At 45.3% G+C, this 18,088-nt stretch overlaps 1 protein-coding gene across 2 annotated transcripts in view; it reads left to right on the top strand.

Annotated features, from left to right (window-relative positions):
* The window catches only part of PICK1 (protein interacting with PRKCA 1), a 249,888-nt gene that overhangs the window by 12,169 nt on the left and 219,631 nt on the right, over positions 1-18,088 (top strand). For both annotated transcript variants that reach the window (XM_053721405.1, XM_053721406.1), the window contains exon 5: positions 3,345-3,411. In XM_053721405.1, coding sequence (XP_053577380.1) covers positions 3,345-3,411 — 67 coding nt within the window. The remainder of the gene's footprint in view (positions 1-3,344; positions 3,412-18,088) is intronic.

Here is an 18,088-nt window from a genome sequence, read left to right on the forward strand (position 1 = left end):
CCGGGGATCGAACCTGCAACCCTTGGGTTGCTACAGAGCTCAGCCACAGTGCACTTAGCATGCTGAGATATCTGTCCGGCAGAAGATGGGGTGAGGGCAAGTGAGAGGTCAGAGCACCAACAGCATGCAGGGACCATATTATAATCCAGAAGATGGGGTGAGGGCAAGTGAGGTCAGAGCACCAACAGCATGCAGGAACCATATTATAATCCAGAAGATGGGGTAAAGGCAAGTGAGGAGTCAGAACATCAGCAGCATGCAGGGACCATATTATAATAGAGAAGATGGGGTAAGGGCAAGTGAGGAGTCAGAACATCAGCAGCATGCAGGGACCATATTATAATACAGAAGATGGGGTGAGGATAAGTGAGAGGTCAGAGCACCAACAGCATGCAGGGACCATATTGTAATCCAGCATATGGGATTAGGGCGAGTGAGAGGTCAGAAAATCAGCAGCATGCAGGAACCATATTATAATCCAGAAAATGGGGTGAGAGGTCAGAGCACCAACAGCATGCAGGGACCATATTATAATCCAGAAGATGGGGTGAGGGCAAGTGAGAAGTCACAACATCAGCAGCATGCAGGAACCATATTATAATCCTATAATCCGGAACATGGGGTAAGGGCAAGTGAGGAGTCAGAACATCAGAAGCATGCAGGAATCATATTATAATCCATAAAATGGGATGAGGATAAGTGAGAGGTCAGAGCACCAACAGCATGCAGGGACCATATTGTAATCCAGAATATGGGATGAGGGCAAGTGAGAGGTCAGAGCACCAACAGCATGCAGGAACCATATTATAATCCAGAAGATGGGGTAAGGGCAAGTGAGGAGTCAGAACATCAGCAGCATGCAGGGACCATATTGTAATCCAGAAAATGGGGTGAGAGGTCAGAGCACGAACAGCATGCAGGGACCATTTTGTAATCCAGAATATGGGATGAGGGCGAGTGAGAGGTCAGAAAATCAGCAGCATGCAGGAACCATATTATACTCCAGAAAATGGGGTGGGGGCAAGTAGGAGGTCAGAGCACCAACAGCATGCAGGAACCATATCAGAATCCAGAAGATGTGGTGAGGAGCAAGACAGAATTTAGATAATCATCAGCATACAGAAACTATATCAGAATTCAGAAAATGCTGTGAGGAGCAAGACAGAGGTTAGATCATCAGCAGTATACAGAAACATAAAATAATCCAGATGATGCAGTGAGGAGCAAGTGAGAGGTCAGATCATCATCAGTATACAAAAACATAAAATAATCCAGAGGATGCAGTGAGTTAGATCATAATCGGCATATAGAAGCCATAAAATAATCCAGAAGATGCATTGAGGAGCAAGACAGAGGTCAGATCATCATCAGCAGTATATAGAAACATAAAATAATCCAAAATACGCATTGTTAGATCATCAGCATATAGAAACTATATCGGAATCCAGGAGATGCAGTGAGGAGCAAGCGAGAGGTCGGATCATTAGCAGTATACAGAAACATAAAATAATCCAGAGGATGCAGTGAGTTAGATCATCAGCATATAGAAGCCATAAAAAATAATCCAGAGGATGCAGTGAGGAGCAAGACAGAGGTCAGATCATCATCATCATATAGAAGCCATAAAATAATCCAGAAGATGCAGTGAGGAGCAAGACCGGTTAGATCATCAGCAGTATACAGAAACATAAAATAATCCAGAGGATGCAGTGAGGAGCAAGACAGAGGTTAGATCATCAGCATATAGAAACTATATAAGAATATAGAAAAAGTGGTAAAGATGAAGTCAGAGGCAAGCTAGAGTTTAAATGAGTAGCGTCAAACATGAACACCTCAATCTCAATCCAGGAGAGTAGTCGGAGACAAACAAAAGTCGGGTTCACAGAGCAAATATGAATCCAGGACGCACACCCACAGTTTACATTACAGCAAATAGGTAATGCAGGATATTCCAGAGCAGACAGGAAAATACATAAAACTGATGCAGAATATGTGACTGTGTTAATGACGTAGCTGGGCGAATTTCCTTGCTTTATGTATCTGCGGAAAAAAAGCTTAGTAGATCAAGGTACATTAGTTTGCAATGTTACTATCTAGTGCGTGTGCAAATCACATAAACACTTTAGCTTATAAAATGTTTGTTAGAGGTCTGGATTATGCCTAACCAAAGTGATAGACATTTAAAAATATCATTTTTTTTGGCATAAATGAGAGGAAAAAAAAAATGTATTTTATTGTTACAAATATGCAGTATTATTTTACAAAAATAAAAAATGTTATTGCTTAATAAATGCAATGAAAGTTTATAAAAAATATTAATTAAAGATTGAAGAGTTACAATAGTTTAATCATGCTTGCATATAAATAAATATTATACCAGACTTGACAGCGTTTTTTTTCCGATAATATTTTCTGCCCCCTTATAAATTCAGGGAAGACTGGTCATAAGACATAAACAATTTTATAACCTTGGGTTCATTTTATAGTAGCATATAATTGTACTTGATTTTATTTATTTTAAATTGTTATATTTATTAATGTATATCATTAAAAAAAACACTGCATTGAAATAAATGCATTGATTAAAGTGAATGTAAATGTTCACGAATGGAAGCCCTGTTTTTAAAAATACTATTAAAAACAGGGGAATTTCATTCATGAAAGTTTACATTGCAGCCGTTTGTTTTTTTAAATAGTTAGCTTTTCTTCCTTGCAAGCGTGGAACACCGGAGCAGCGATTCCCCCGCCCCCAGATTGTCTCTTCTTTTGTCAGAAATGACGACATGTGCGCAGGGAATCGCTGCTCCAGTGTTCCACGCTTGCAAGGAATAAAAGCTAACTATTTAAAAACAAACAAAACGGCTGCAATGTAAACTTTCATGAATGAAATTCCCCTGTTTTTAATTCATTCGTGAAAATTTACATTCACTTTAAGAAATTCAGTAAAGCATTTTCTTTTTCATTTGGAATAACTACCTTTTATTAATAAACTCCGTAATACTAAAAAACATTCTAAACATGAAAAAATGATGTGCCTGTAATCAGCAATTCTCATCTATTCTTCCTCATTGCTTTATATACGTGAAACTAATGAAGGGATTTAGTTGACTTTAAATATTTAGTAGTTTTTCCTGCTAGTGCACAGTCACAATAGAACCACTAAATGTATTTACTTCACAATTTTGAGGTTTTTATCTGTTTAGTAATTTCATATCTGACATAAAATATCACATTTCATCCAGAATTTTTGCTAAAGAAAGAATTCTATGTTTGGAACTATTTTTTAATGTAATTTTAATAGTATATTGTTAACTGTTAACATTTACTTATGCTCTTCCTTGTAGGCGGAGGTGACAATTCACTATAACAAACTTCAAGCTGATCCTAAGCAGGGAAAGTCGCTCGATATTGGTAAGACTGTCACATCTCCACCATCCCTCTTCTGTCATTTTCTGATTTTGTTCGTTTATAACATTTATAAGTACATTTATTTCTTCTGGTCAGTGAGATCTGCTGCTAGACGCTGCTTCTGGTCAGTGAGATCTGCTGCTAGACGCTGCTTCTGGTCAGTTAGATCTGCTGCTAGATGCTGCTTCTGGTCAGTGAGATCTGCTGCTAGACGCTGCTTCTGGTCAGTGAGATCTGCTGCTTCTGGTCAGTGAGATCTGCTGCTAGACGCTGCTTCTGGTCAGTTAGATCTGCTGCTAGATGCTGCTTCTGGTCAGTGAGATCTGCTGCTAGACGCTGCTTATGGTCAGTTAGATCTGCTGCTTCTGGTCAGTGAGATCTGCTGCTTCTGGTCAGTGAGATCTGCTGCTAGACGCTGCTTCTGGTCAGTTAGATCTGCTGCTTCTGGTCAGTTAGATCTGCTGTGAGACGCTGCTTCTGGTCAGTGAGATCTGCTGCTAGACGCTGCTTCTGGTCAGTGAGATTTGCTGCTAGGCGCTGCTTCTGGTCAGTGAGATTTGCTGCTAGACGCTGCTTCTGGTCAGTTAGATTTGCTGCTAGATGCTGCTTCTGGTCAGTTAGATCTGCTGCTAGATGCTGCTTCTGGTCAGTTAGATCTGCTGCTAGATGCTGCTTCTGGTCAGTGAGATCTGCTGCTAGACGCTGCTTATGGTCAGTTAGATCTGCTGCTTCTGGTCAGTTAGATCTGCTGTGATACGCTGCTTCTGGTCAGTGAGATCTGCTGCTAGACGCTGCTTCTGGTCAGTTAGATCTGTGCTAGACGCTGCTTCTGGTCAGTTAGATCTGCTGCTAGACGCTGCTTCTGGTCAGTTAGATCTGCTGCTAGATGCTGCTTCTGGTCAGTGAGATCTGCTGTGAGACGCTGCTTCTGGTCAGTTAGATCTGCTGCTAGATGCTGCTTCTGGTCAGTTAGATCTGCTGTGAGACGCTGCTTCTGGTCAGTGAGATATGTGAGACGCTGCTTCTGGTCAGTGAGATCTGCTGTGAGACGCTGCTTCTGGTCAGTTAGATCTGCTGTGAGACGCTGCTTCTGGTCAGTTAGATCTGCTGTGAGACGCTGCTTCTGGTCAGTTAGATCTGTGCTAGACGCTGCTTCTGGTCAGTTAGATTTGCTGCTAGACGCTGCTTCTGGTCAGTTAGATTTGCTGCTAGACGCTGCTTCTGGTCAGTTAGATTTGCTGCTAGACGCTGCTTCTGGTCACTTAGATTTGCTGCTAGACGCTGCTTCTGGTCAGTGAGATCTTCTGCTAGACGCTACTTCTGGTCAGTGAGATCTGCTGCTAGACGCTGCTTCTGGTCAGTGAGATCTGCTGCTAGATGCTGCTTCTGGTCAGTTAGATCTGCTGCTTCTGGTCAGTGAGATCTGCTGCTAGACGCTGCTTCTGGTCAGTGAGATCTGCTGCTAGACGCTGCTTCTGGTCAGTGAGATCTGCTGCTAGACGCTGCTTCTGGTCAGTGAGATCTGCTGCTAGATGCTGCTTATGGTCAGTTAGATCTGCTGCTTATGGTCAGTGAGATCTGCTGCTAGACACTGCTTCTGGTCAGTGAGATCTGCTGCTAGATGCTGCTTCTGGTCAGTTAGATCTGCTGCTTTTGGTCAGTGAGATCTGCTGCTAGATGCTGCTTATGGTCAGTTAGATCTGCTGCTTCTGGTCAGTGAGATCTGCTGCTAGACGCTGCTTCTGGTCAGTGAGATCTGCTGCTAGATGCTGCTTATGGTCAGTTAGATCTGCTTCTGGTCAGTGAGATCTGCTGCTAGACGCTGCTTCTGGTCAGTGAGATCTACTGTGAGACGCTGCTTCTGGTCAGTGAGATCTGCTGTGAGACGCTGCTTCTGGTCAGTTAGATTTGCTGCTAGATGCTGCTTCTGGTCAGTTAGATCTGCTGCTAGATGCTGCTTGTGGTAAGTGAGATCTGCTGCTAGATGCTGCTTCTGGTCAGTGAGAACTGCTGCTAGACGCTGCTACTGGTCAGTGACATCTGCTGCTAGACGCTGCTTCTGGTCAGTGACATCTGCTGCTAGACGCTGCTTATGGTCAGTTAGATCTGCTGCTTCTGGTCAGTGAGATCTGCTGCTAGACGCTGCTTCTGGTCAGTGAGATCTGCTGTGAGACGCTGCTTCTGGTCAGTTAGATCTGCTGTGAGACGCTGCTTCTGGTCAGTGAGATCTGCTGCTAGACGCTGCTTCTGGTCAGTTAGATTTGCTGCTAGACGCTGCTTCTGGTCAGTGAGATCTGCTGCTTCTGGTCAGTGAGATCTGCTGCTTCTGGTCAGTTAGATCTGCTGCGAGACGCTGCTTCTGGTCAGTGAGATCTGCTGTTAGACGCTGCTTCTGGTCAGTGACATCTGCTGCTAGACGCTGCTTCTGGTCAGTTAGATCTGCTGCTAGACGCTGCTTCTGGTCAGTTAGATCTGCTGCTAGACGCTGCTTCTGGTCAGTTAGATCTGCTGCTAGACGCTGCTTCTGGTCAGTTAGATTTGCTGCTAGACGCTGCTTCTGGTCAGTTAGATCTGCTGCTTCTGGTCAGTTAGATCTGCTGCGAGACGCTGCTTCTGGTCAGTGAGATCTGCTGTTAGACGCTGCTTCTGGTCAGTGACATCTGCTGCTAGACGCTGCTTCTGGTCAGTTAGATCTGCTGCTAGACGCTGCTTCTGGTCAGTTAGATCTGCTGCTAGACGCTGCTTCTGGTCAGTTAGATCTGCTGCTAGACGCTGCTTCTGGTCAGTGAGATCTACTGCTAGACGCTGCTTCTGGTCAGTTAGATCTGCTGCTTCTGGTCAGTGAGATCTGCTGCTAGACGCTGCTTCTGGTCAGTGAGATCTGCTGTGAGATGCTGCTTCTGGTCAGTTAGATCTGCTGTGAGACGCTGCTTCTGGTCAGTGAGATCTGTGAGACGCTGCTTCTGGTCAATTAGATCTGCTGTGAGACGCTGCTTCTGGTCAGTTAGATCTGCTGTGAGACGCTGCTTCTGGTCAGTTAGATCTGTGCTTGACGCTGCTTCTGGTCAGTTAGATTTGCTGCTAGACGCTGCTTCTAGTCAGTTAGATTTGCTGCTAGACGCTGCTTCTGGTCAGTGAGATCTGCTGCTAGACGCTGCTTCTGGTCAGTTAGATCTGCTGCTAGACGCTGCTTCTGGTCAGTTAGATCTGCTGCTAGACGCTGCTTCTGGTCAGTTAGATCTGCTGTGAGACGCTGCTTCTGGTCAGTTAGATCTGCTGTGAGACGCTGCTTCTGGTCAGTGAGATCTGTGAGACGCTGCTTCTGGTCAGTTAGATCTGCTTTGAGACGCTGCTTCTGGTCAGTGAGATCTGCTGCTAGACGCTGCTTCTGGTCAGTGAGATCTGCTGTGAGACGCTGCTTCTGGTCAGTTAGATCTGTGCTAGACGCTGCTTCTGGTCAGTGACATCTGCTGCTAGACGCTGCTTATGGTCAGTTAGATTTGCTGCTAGACGTTGCTTCTGGTCAGTGAGATCTGCTGCTAGACGCTGCTTATGGTCAGTGAGATCTGTGCTAGACGCTGCTTCTGGTCAGTTAGATTTGCTGCTAGACGCTGCTTCTGGTCAGTTAGATCTGCTGCTAGACGCTGCTTCTGGTCAGTTAGATCTGCTGCTAGACGCTGCTTCTGGTCAGTGAGATCTGCTGCTAGACGCTGCTTATGGTCAGTTAGATCTGCTGCTTCTTGTCAGTTAGATCTGCTGCGAGACGCTGCTTCTGGTCAGTGAGATCTGCTCCTAGACGCTGCTTCTAGTCAGTGAGATCTGCTGCTAGACGCTGCTTCTGGTCAGTGAGATCTGCTGCTAGACGCTGCTTCTGGTCAGTGACATCTGCTGCTAGACGCTGCTTCTGGTCAGTTAGATCTGTGCTAGACGCTGCTTCTGGTCAGTTAGATTTGCTGCTAGACGCTGCTTCTGGTCAGTTAGATTTGCTGCTAGACGCTGCTTCTGGTCAGTTAGATCTGCTGCTAGACGCTGCTTCTGGTCAGTGAGATCTGCTGCTAGACGCTGCTTCTGGTCAGTTAGATCTGCTGTGAGACGCTGCTTCTGGTCAGTTAGATATGCTGCTAGATGCTGCTTCTGGTCAGTGAGATCTGCTGCTTCTGGTCAGTTAGATCTGCTGCTAGATGCTGCTTCTGGTCAGTTAGATCTGCTGCTAGATGCTGCTTCTGGTCAGTTAGATCTGCTGCTAGATGCTGCTTCTGGTCAGTGAGATCTGCTGCTAGACGCTGCTTCTGGTCAGTGAGATCTGCTGCTAGACGCTGCTTCTGGTCAGTTAGATCTGCTGTGAGACGCTGCTTCTGGTCAGTGAGATCTGTTAGACGCTGCTTCTGGTCAGTGAGATCTGCTTTGAGACGCTGCTTCTGGTCAGTTAGTTCTGCTAGATGCTGCTTTTGGTTAGTTAGATCTGCTGCTAGATGCTGCTTCTGGTCAGTTATATCTGCTGCTAGACGCTGCTTTTGGTCAGTGAGATCTGCTGCAGTAACACTCAGCTTTTGGGCGGTGAGATCTGCTGCAGTAACACTCAGCTTTTGGGTGGTGAGATGTGCTGCAGTGACACTCGGCTTTTGGGCGGTAAGATCAACTGCAGCATGACGCTGCTTTCCTTCTTAATACAGGGAGAGTCCACAGCTGCATTCATTACTTGTGAGAAATACAGAACCTGGCCACCAGGAGGAGGCAAAGACACCCAGCCAAAGGCTTAAATACTTCCCCCACTTCCCTCATTCCCCAGTCATTCTTTGCCTTTCGTCACAGGCGGTGGACAGAGAAGTGTCAGAAGTTTTCGGAGTAGTTCCTTTGGAAGGGTATCTGCCCTTTCGATGTGGGACTGGAGTTTGAAGTAGTCTTGTCAGCCTCTCGGTGAGAGCATTGATGATGCAGGGAAAGTTTTTCTGTGAATCCATCCAGACTTATGTTAACAGCTCCTTAAGCAATCAGTGTTGACAAGTTTCGCTGCCTGCTTTTCATCACTTAAGTCCATGTTAGAAGCAACGATACTATCTGTTTAGCAGAGGCGGTCCTGCATGGCGCACCGAGTGACCGGGAGTGGTCTCGTTTTTCCATTTCCTATTCCTGACCGAGTGACTACGGAGAGGAATGAACTTTCTCTATACTGTCTGGGTCATAGGAGGTGGTGAGTGCCCCAGCCATTGAGGGTATAGGTGCCAGATTCTTGATCAGCTTACCTAGTTATGGAGGATTCTGACTTTTTAAGAGGATGACTCCTCTACGGCGGAATTCGATACCTGTGTATATTATGAGGAGGCCCGAGTAGTACAGCCCTCTTAATTATGTTCCGTATGCCGCAATAGGGTATTTTCGTTAACCAATGTTGAGATGTTAGATACCACTGAGCCTTCCACCTCTGAGGACTCTACATCCCGTGCGGTGTGTCCCCTAGAATCATCTGATCCTACACATGCAGCTTCCCCTTACACCGCTAATCCTCCACCTGGGGGGGTCTTTTTTTTTACCCAGTCAATACTGCGCAGTTCCGTATGGCCATGTTTGCGGCTAGGGTTGCCACCTCGGACATGTTTTCCTGGACACTTATGAGTTACACATGCTGCAGGGTGTGCAGAGGGGAACATGAACTGCACCCATGGATAGCACATGAATAGTGATGCTGGACAGTACTATTCATGTTCTTCTCTGCATACCCTGCAGTATGTGTAACTCATAAGTGTCCAGGAAAACATGGCCGAGGTGGCAACTCTATCTGCGGCCTTAGCAGTTTTCCCTCATACTGCTACACGCAAACGAAGGGTTAATCCATGCACTCCTGCCCAGGGAGCATCTTGTAAGTTGTCGGTTGTATTCGATCTGTCATCTGGAGATGCGGTTCTCTCTGAGGCTTCAGAGTACCTACCTTCTGGGCCGGAGCCTGCTGCTTCTATTCCTCCGACAGATTTTGCCTTTAGATTTAGAGTGGCACGCCTGTGCTTACTTCTAAAAGAAGTTTTGGCGATTTTAGAGATTCATAGGACTGATTTGCCTGTCGAATTTCAGAACTCTATTTTACATAGCGAAATTGATTAGGACAAGTGGGGAAGGATGGAGATCTGATTCCTTTTCGTCTAATTTAAAAAAAATTTTTTTAACAAGAAAACCCAGTTCAGGGCTCTATAGGGAGTTGTCATTACTCCTTACTACTTGGCTAACACTTTTGTGCGCTTGCCTTTATAGTTAGAGCTCCCGGTCATGAGGAAACTCTTTCTCAGAAGACGTTTCATCATAAGGGATATTTATGTACTGACGACTTAGGTTGTCACAATTCTGGAGACTTCCTGTTGTGAAATCTCCGTCTAGCTTCGAGATGAGGATCCCTCGATATTGTCGGAATAGAATAAGCCATTCTGGCTTATAGTTCCTTATCTACAACTTCTGCAAATTTCTAGCCCGTAGCTAGGGTTTCAGACCTTGAGTCGCTCTGACGGATATGACTTCCAAGTCTCCTCCTTTTTCCTCCTGTTTAGGAGAAAGAGTTAATGGTTCCACTATGCTGCAGTCTTTACCGTCCTGAATGAGTGAGCAAATCTGAGAGACAAATTCTTTTTCTCTGTTTATTTTAGTGAGGTCATGACCATGCGTCAGGATCTCTGCTAAGCCTGATCTGTGGTGAGGTTCTGAATATCATCTTCCTTTTGATACAGACGCTTACTTCAGGACCGTATAGGATCCATGGGTCCTAGGGTCACAGCTAGGCTTCAAAATCAGCCTGCCAGAGAGCATAGGTGGCGTAGTGGTTAACTCTACCGCTACAGAAGTAGTAGGTTGTGGGTTTATACCCAGGCAAAGCTCATGCTTCGGATCTGCTGTGTGCTTCTGGTATCAGCTAGCCTTCAATAGCGGAAAGTTTAAGGTAGTTCTCCTTCTTTTGATCCTGTCTTTCTGACAGTAAGAGAGACACCTTTCAGGTGGGTGCGGATATTTTGTTCTCCTTTGGATTCTTTGTTCCGATGCCTATCGCATTCTAGGTTTTGAGATACTTTGCAGACCCCTTTTGTTTCTGGGACCCATAGAGGGGATTTTCAGTCCTTTTGGGTCCTATAGTTTTTAGGCAGAGCCTATCATGTCTCCTTGTTCCAGAGAGAGACTATGAAGGTATTCTCTATCTTTGGTACGGGAGGAGCAGTACTAGATCTCTGTGGAGGAAGGACATCTTTCCTTTTTCAGTCCTCCATCTGGGAACCTTCCGGGTCTTTTGGACCAGCACTCCCAATACTTAGCCACTTTATTGGGTTTTTATTTAGCCTTTACTGATTCTAGAATTTTGGCAGTGACCAGAATCTAGATCTATCGGTAGTTTTCTCTTGTTTTGACGAGTCTGGTTTAATCTCCATTGTCTCGTCTGATAGAAGACTCTTAGGGACTTTATCTGTCTTTCGCTATCCTCAGAGATGGATCTAGACTAGTGTGTTCCGGTGTAGGCACCAGGGTGGATCCCTGATGCTAATGGGGTATTTTTAAACAGGTGGGAGTGGTAAAGTTATGAGTTGGCTTCATCAGGTAGTGCTCTCCAGACCTCCTTCAGGCCATCACTGGCTCTGTGTTGGAGGGGGGGTTATGGTTTTTGTCGGGGGGTTCATATGGACTTGTTTTTTTGCTGGGTCTTGTCCTAAGAGAGGCTCGGTGTATGCTAGCAGTGGAGAGGCGCTGTTTTCGAACATCTGTAGTAACAGATTTTCCTGGGCTACAGGTGGAGAGATTATTCAATGTCCTTGTCAGCTCTCCCTGTCCTATGGGACACCTTCCTATCTTCTGGGGCGGGCTTGACTTCGGTCGTAAGTCCGTCAGGTGAGTTTCTATGGGGTCCAGGGCTCTCAGGAGCTTTCTCCCGATAATCTTTGATCTCAGAGCAGTCTTTTATGCTCTGAGGGTTTAGCTTTACTGGTTTGCCCCAGTATATGGATCTAGTCGTCCTTATTTTTTGTGGCTGAGATCTCCTCTAAGAATGTGGGACTTCCTAGCGTTGAGGGTTGTATCTCAGGTTGGTTGTGGGCAACGGCCCACTACTGCTTATTGTCAGTGATTCTCTCTCCGGGGGTTAATCATCCGGAACGGATGTTTTCTACTGGAATTCCTTTTTCCAAAAGGACCGCAGATTGAGAATCTCAGGACGTCCCGTTTCCTATTCCAGGTTACCCATTAATGGGTGGTGGTTCAGGGACCCTTAGGCGGAGTTCATGGATACTTTGGTAGGGTCTTGGAGCTTCTTGTCTATTTTTCTCTTCTACCATATCACACTTTTCTGAATGGTGTCTCAAATCGAACAGGGGTAGAGGATTGCTCCATGAGGGTTCTCTTACCTCAGGAATCTGCTGGACCTAAGCCTCTTGTTTTCACTGAGGTGGATTGCAAGATAATGCTTAGCCTTATCCATAGAGAAGGGTTCTCTTCGGGCTACATACATTCCTTAAGGTTCTTCTTCGGGCTACATACAAATAATTGGATCTCTGCTTTTCTCTTGTTAAGTGTATCCAGTCCACGGATCATCCATTACTTGTGGGATATTCTCCTTCCCAACAGGAAGTTGCAAGAGGATCACCCACAGCAGAGCTGCTATATAGCTCCTCCCCTCACTGCCATATCCAGTCATTCTCTTGCAACTCTCAACAAAGATGGACTTAGTAAGAGGAGAGTGGTGTATTATAGTTAGTTTTTTAACTTCAATCAAAAGTTTGTTATTTTTAAATGGTACCGGAGTGTACTGTTTCATCAAAGGCAGTATTAGAAGAAGAATCTGCCTGTGATTTCTATGATCTTAGCAGAAGTAACTAAGATCAATTGCTGTTCTCGCATATTCTGAGGAGTGAGGTAACTTCAGAGAGGGAATGGCGTGCAGGTTTTCCTGCAATAAGGTATGTGCAGTAAACATATTTCTAGGGATGGAATTTGCTAGAAAAATGCTGCTGATACCGGATTAATGTAAGTTAAGCCTTAAATGCAGTGATAGAGACTGGTATCAGGCTTATTAACAGAGATACATACTCTTATAAAAGTGTAATATAAAACGTTTGCTGGCATGTTAATCGTTTTTATATATGTTTGGTGACAAAACTTATTGGGGCCTAGTTTTTCTCCACATGGCTGGCTTGATTTTTGCCTAGAAACAGTTTCCTCAGGCTTTCCACTGTTGTAATATGAGTGGGAGGGGCCTTTTTTAGTCAGCTAAAAATACTGACAGAGACAGTCAGCTTCCCTCTGCATGATACAGGACATCTCTGAAGGGCTCAAAAGGCTTCAAAGTCGTGTTTGAGGAGGGTAACAAAACTGTGGCAGTTGTTGTGACTGTGTTTAAAAAAAACAAAACAAAAAAAAAAACGTTTTTGTCATTTATTATTCTGTTTTTGTTATTAAGGGGTTAATTATCCATTTGCAAGTGGGTGCAATGCTCTGCTGACTTGTTACATACACTGTAAAAATTTTGTTAGTGTAACTGTCTTTTTTCACTGTTATTTCAAATTTTGTCAAAATTTTTTTCTCTTAAAGGCACAGTAACGTTTTTTATATTGCTTGTTAACTTGCTTTAAAGTGTTTTCCAAGCTTGCTAGTCTCATTGCTAGTCTGTACAAACATGTCTGAAACAGAGGATACTTGTTCATTATGTTTAAAAGCCATGGTGGAGCCCCATAGGAGAATGTGTACTAAATGTATTGATTTCACCTTAAACAGTAAAGATCAGTCTTTATCTATAAAAGAATTGTCACCAGAGGGGTCTGTCGTGGGGGAAGTTATCCCAACTAACTCTCCCCACGTGTCGGACCCTTCGCCTCCCGCTCAAGGGACGCACGCTAATATGGCGCCAAGTACATCAGGGACGCCCATAGCGATTACTTTGCAGGACATGGCTGCAATCATGAATAATACCCTGTCAGAGGTATTATCCAGATTGCCTGAATTGAGAGTCAAGCACGATAGCTCTGGGGTTAGACGAGATACAGAGCGCGTAGATGCTGTAAGAGCCATGTCTGATACTGCGTCACAATATGCAGAACCTGAGGACGGAGAGCTTCAGTCTGTGGGTGACGTCTCTGAATCGGGGAGACCTGATTCAGAGATTTTTAATTTTAAATTTAAGCTTGAGAACCTCTGTGTATTGCTTGGGGAGGTATTAGCTGCTCTGAATGACTGTGACACAATTGCAGTGCCAGAGAAATTGTGTAGGCTGGATAAATACTATGCAGTGCCGGTGAGTACTGATGTTTTTCCAATACCTAAAAGGCTTACAGAAATTATTAGTAAGGAGTGGGATAGGCCCGGTGTGCCCTTTTCCCCACCTCCTATATTTAGAAAAATGTTTCCAATAGATGCCACTACACTGGACTTATGGCAGACTGTCCCTAAGGTGGAGGGAGCAGTTTCTACTTTAGCAAAGCGTACCACTATCCCGGTTGAGGACAGTTGTGCTTTTTCAGATCCAATGGATAAAAAATTAGAGGGTTACCTTAAGAAAATGTTAATTCAACAAGGTTTTATTTTACAGCCCCTTGCATGCATTGCGCCTGTCACTGCTGCGGCGGCATTCTGGTTTGAGGCCCTGGAAGAGGCCATCCATACAGCTCCATTGACTGAAATTGTTGACAAGCTTAGAACTCTTAAGCTAGCTAACTCATTTGTTTCTGATGCCATTGTTCATTTGACTAAACTAACGGCTAAGAATTCCGGATTCGCCATCCAGGCGCGTAGGGCGCTATGGCTCAAATCCTGGTCAGCTGATGTGACTTCAAAGTCTAAATTACTCAACATTCCTTTCAAGGGGCAGACCTTATTCGGGCCTGGTTTGAAAGAAATTATTGCTGACATTACTGGAGGTAAGGGTCATACCCTTCCTCAGGACAGGGCCAAATCAAAGGCCAAACAGTCTAATTTTCGTGCCTTTCGAAATTTCAAGGCAGGTGCAGCATCAACTTCCTCTGCTTCAAAACAAGAGGGAACTTTTGCTCAATCCAAGCAGGCCTGGAAACCTAACCATTCCTGGAACAAGGTCAAGCAGGCCAGAAAGCCTGCGGCTGCCTCTTAAGACAGCATGAAGGAGCGGCCCCCTATCCGACAACGGATCTAGTAGGGGGCAGACTCTCTCTCTTCGCCCAGGCGTGGGCAAGAGATGTTCAGGATCCCTGGGCGTTGGAGATCATATCTCAGGGATATCTTCTGGACTTCAAAGCTTCTCCTCCACAAGGGAGATTTCACCTTTCAAGATTATCTGCAAACCAGATAAAGAAAGAGGCATTCCTAAGCTGCGTACAAGATCTCCTTGTAATGGGAGTGATCCATCCAGTTCCGCGGACGGAACAAGGACAGGGGTTTTATTCAAATCTGTTTGTGGTTCCCAAAAAAGAGGGAACCTTCAGACCAATTTTGGATTTAAAGATCCTAAACAAATTCCTCAGAGTTCCGTTATTCAAGATGGAAACTATTCGAACCATTTTACCCATGATCCAAGAGGGTCAGTACATGACCACAGTGGACTTAAAGGATGCCTACCTTCACATTCCGATTCACAAGAATCATCATCAGTTCCTGAGGTTTGCCTTTCTAGACAGGCATTACCAATTTGTAGCTCTTCCATTCGGGTTGGCTACAGCCCCAAGAATTTTTACAAAGGTTCTGGGCTCACTTCTGGCGGTCCTAAGACCGCGAGGCATAGCGGTGGCTCCTTACCTGGACGACATCCTGATACAGGCGTCAAGCTTTCAAATTGCCAAATCTCATACAGAGATAGTTCTGGCATTCCTGAGGTCGCATGGGTGGAAAGTGAACGAAGAAAAGAGTTCTCTATCTCCTCTCACAAGGGTTTCCTTCCTAGGGACTCTAATAGATTCTGTAGAAATGAAAATTTACCTGACGGAGTCCAGGTTATCAAAACTTCTAAATGCTTGCCGTGTTCTTCACTCCATTCCGCGCCCCACGGTGGCTCAGTGCATGGAAGTAATCGGCTTAATGGTAGCGGCGATGGACATAGTGCCATTCGCGCGCCTGCATCTCAGACCGCTGCATTTATGCATGCTCAGTCAGTGGAATGGGGATTACACAGATTTGTCCCCTCTACTAAATCTGGGTCAGGAAACCAGAGATTCTCTTCTCTGGTGGTTATCTCGGGCCCATTTGTCCAAGGGTATGACCTTTCGCAGACCAGATTGGACAATTGTAACAACAGATGCCAGCCTTCTAGGTTGGGGTGCAGTCTGGAACTCCCTGAAGGCTCAGGGTTCATGGACTCCGGAGGAGAAACTCCTCCCAATAAATATTCTGGAGTTAAGAGCAATATTCAATGCTCTTCTGGCTTGGCCTCAGCTAGCAACACTGAGGTTCATCAGATTTCAGTCAGACATCATCACGACTGTGGCTTACATCAACCATCAAGGGGGAACCAGGAGTGCCCTAGCGATGTCAGAAGTCTCCAAGATAATTCGCTGGGCAGAGACTCACTCTTGCCACCTGTCAGCGATCCATATCCCAGGTGTAGAGAACTGGGAGGTGGATTTTCTAAGTTGTCAGACTTTTCATCCGGGGGAATGGGAACTCCATCCGGAGGTGTTTGCTCAATTGGTTCTCCGTTGGGGCAAACCAGAATTGGATCTCATGGCGTCTCGCCAGAACGCCAAGCTTCCTTGTTACGGATCCAGGTCCAGGGACCCAGAAGCGGCACTGATAGATGCTCTAGCAGCGCCTTGGTTCTTCAACCTGGCTTATGTGTTTCCACCGTTACCTTTGCTCCCTCGTCTGATTGCCAAAATCAAACAGGAGAGAGCATTGGTGATATTGATAGCGCCTGCGTGGCCACGCAGGACCTGGTATGCAGACCTAGTGGACATGTCATCCTTTCCACCATGGACTCTGCCTCTGAGACAAGACCTTCTAATACAAGGTCCTTTCAATCATACGAATCTACTTTCTTTGAGACTGACTGCATGGAGATTCAACGCTTGATCCTATCAAAGCGTGGCTTCTCCGAGTCAGTAATTGATACCTTAATACAGGCAGGAAAGCCTGTCGCCAGGAAAATTTACCACAAGATATGGCGTAAATATCTTCATTGGTGTGAATCCAAGAATTACTCATGGAGTAGGGTTAGGATTCCTAGGATATTGTCCTTCCTCCAAGAGTGTTTGGACAAAGGATTATCAGCTAGTTCTTTAAAGGGACAGATTTCTGCTCTGTCTATTCTTTTACACAAGCGTCTGGCAGAAGTTCCAGACGTTCAGGCATTTTGTCAGGCTTTAGTTAGAATTAAGCCTGTGTTTAAACCTGTTGCTCCTCCATGGAGCTTAAACTTGGTTCTTAAAGTTCTTCAAGGGGTTCCGTTTGAACCCCTTCATTCTATTGATATCAAACTTCTTTCATGGAAAGTTCTTTTTCTGATGGCTATTTCCTCGGCTCGAAGAGTCTCGGAGTTATCTGCCTTACATTGTGATTCTCCTTATCTGATCTTTCATTCAGATAAAGTTGTTCTGCGTACAAAACCTGGGTTTTTACCTAAGGTGGTTTCTAACAAGAATATCAATCAAGAGATTGTTGTTCCATCATTATGTCCTAATCCTTCTTCAAAGAAGGAACGTCTTTTGCATAATCTAGACGTAGTCCGTGCCTTGAAGTTTTACTTACAGGCTGTTACGGTTACCCTTAGTCTCGCTGAGAGATGGACCGCTTAGTAGCCTGGATCCCTATTGCTAAAGAGGGGAGAAGCTGCTTTCCATAGTATTCTATATGAGTCTCGCAAATATAGAATAATCTCCCTTAGCTGCAGTACCGCTAGGATACCCTTCTGCCCACAAAAACGAGTCAACGCTGCGATTGAGGGTCAAACAAGAACTCAGGACTGGGATGCCCAGCCTGCTTTTTATTAAGGTTACATGCACACAGGGCACTCCCAGGGGGAGAGGGGGGGGAAACACAAAATCCCCCATCACACATTTAGATAGAGAGCACTGTCCTTTGACAGGCCACAATAGGATTACAGTACTTAAGATAACAAGTTTACAAGTTCATCTTATCAATTAGCAGTCTGGCTCCAGAGGTGATTAGACAATAGTTTCTAAAAGCTGAAAAAAAAGAGTTAACTCTTTATGAAATGATACTTGTTACGGTTTTCTTGGAGCCCTTCTTAGGCGTTGGCTTGCTGGTTCAGGCATTGCTGCTGGGAAATAAGCTCTTCACAACAAAATAACTAATGCTTCTGTAACAGTGCTCCCTTTCTGTGGAACACTCTGGCAGACACGGTCTGACCCCTTTTCGGGGCAGACTAAGGCTGTCCAGACCGCTGGTTATGCGGGGCTGAGGTCGGTTTGTCTGGACAACCCGTCGGCGTTGCCATTCTGTTTCCCAGGTCTGTAAGTAATGGTGAAATTGAAGGGTTGCAACGATAAGCTCCAACGTAATAGCCTGCCGTTATCTCCAGAGACCCGGTTCAGCCACACCAACGGGTTATGGTCGGTGACCAGAGTGAACTCCTGACCATATAAATAGGGAGTCAATTTCTTTAATGCCCACACCAAAGCCAAACACTCCTTTTCGACCGCTGCATAGCTGACTTCGCGGGGCAGGAGCTTCCGGCTGATGTAGGCAACTGGATGCTCCCCTCCATCTTCGCCTACTTGGCTGAGGACGGCTCCCAGCCCGA

This window comes from Bombina bombina, chromosome 7 (assembly GCF_027579735.1).
Source record: "Bombina bombina isolate aBomBom1 chromosome 7, aBomBom1.pri, whole genome shotgun sequence".
In the NCBI taxonomy this organism is placed as follows: domain Eukaryota; kingdom Metazoa; phylum Chordata; class Amphibia; order Anura; family Bombinatoridae; genus Bombina; species Bombina bombina.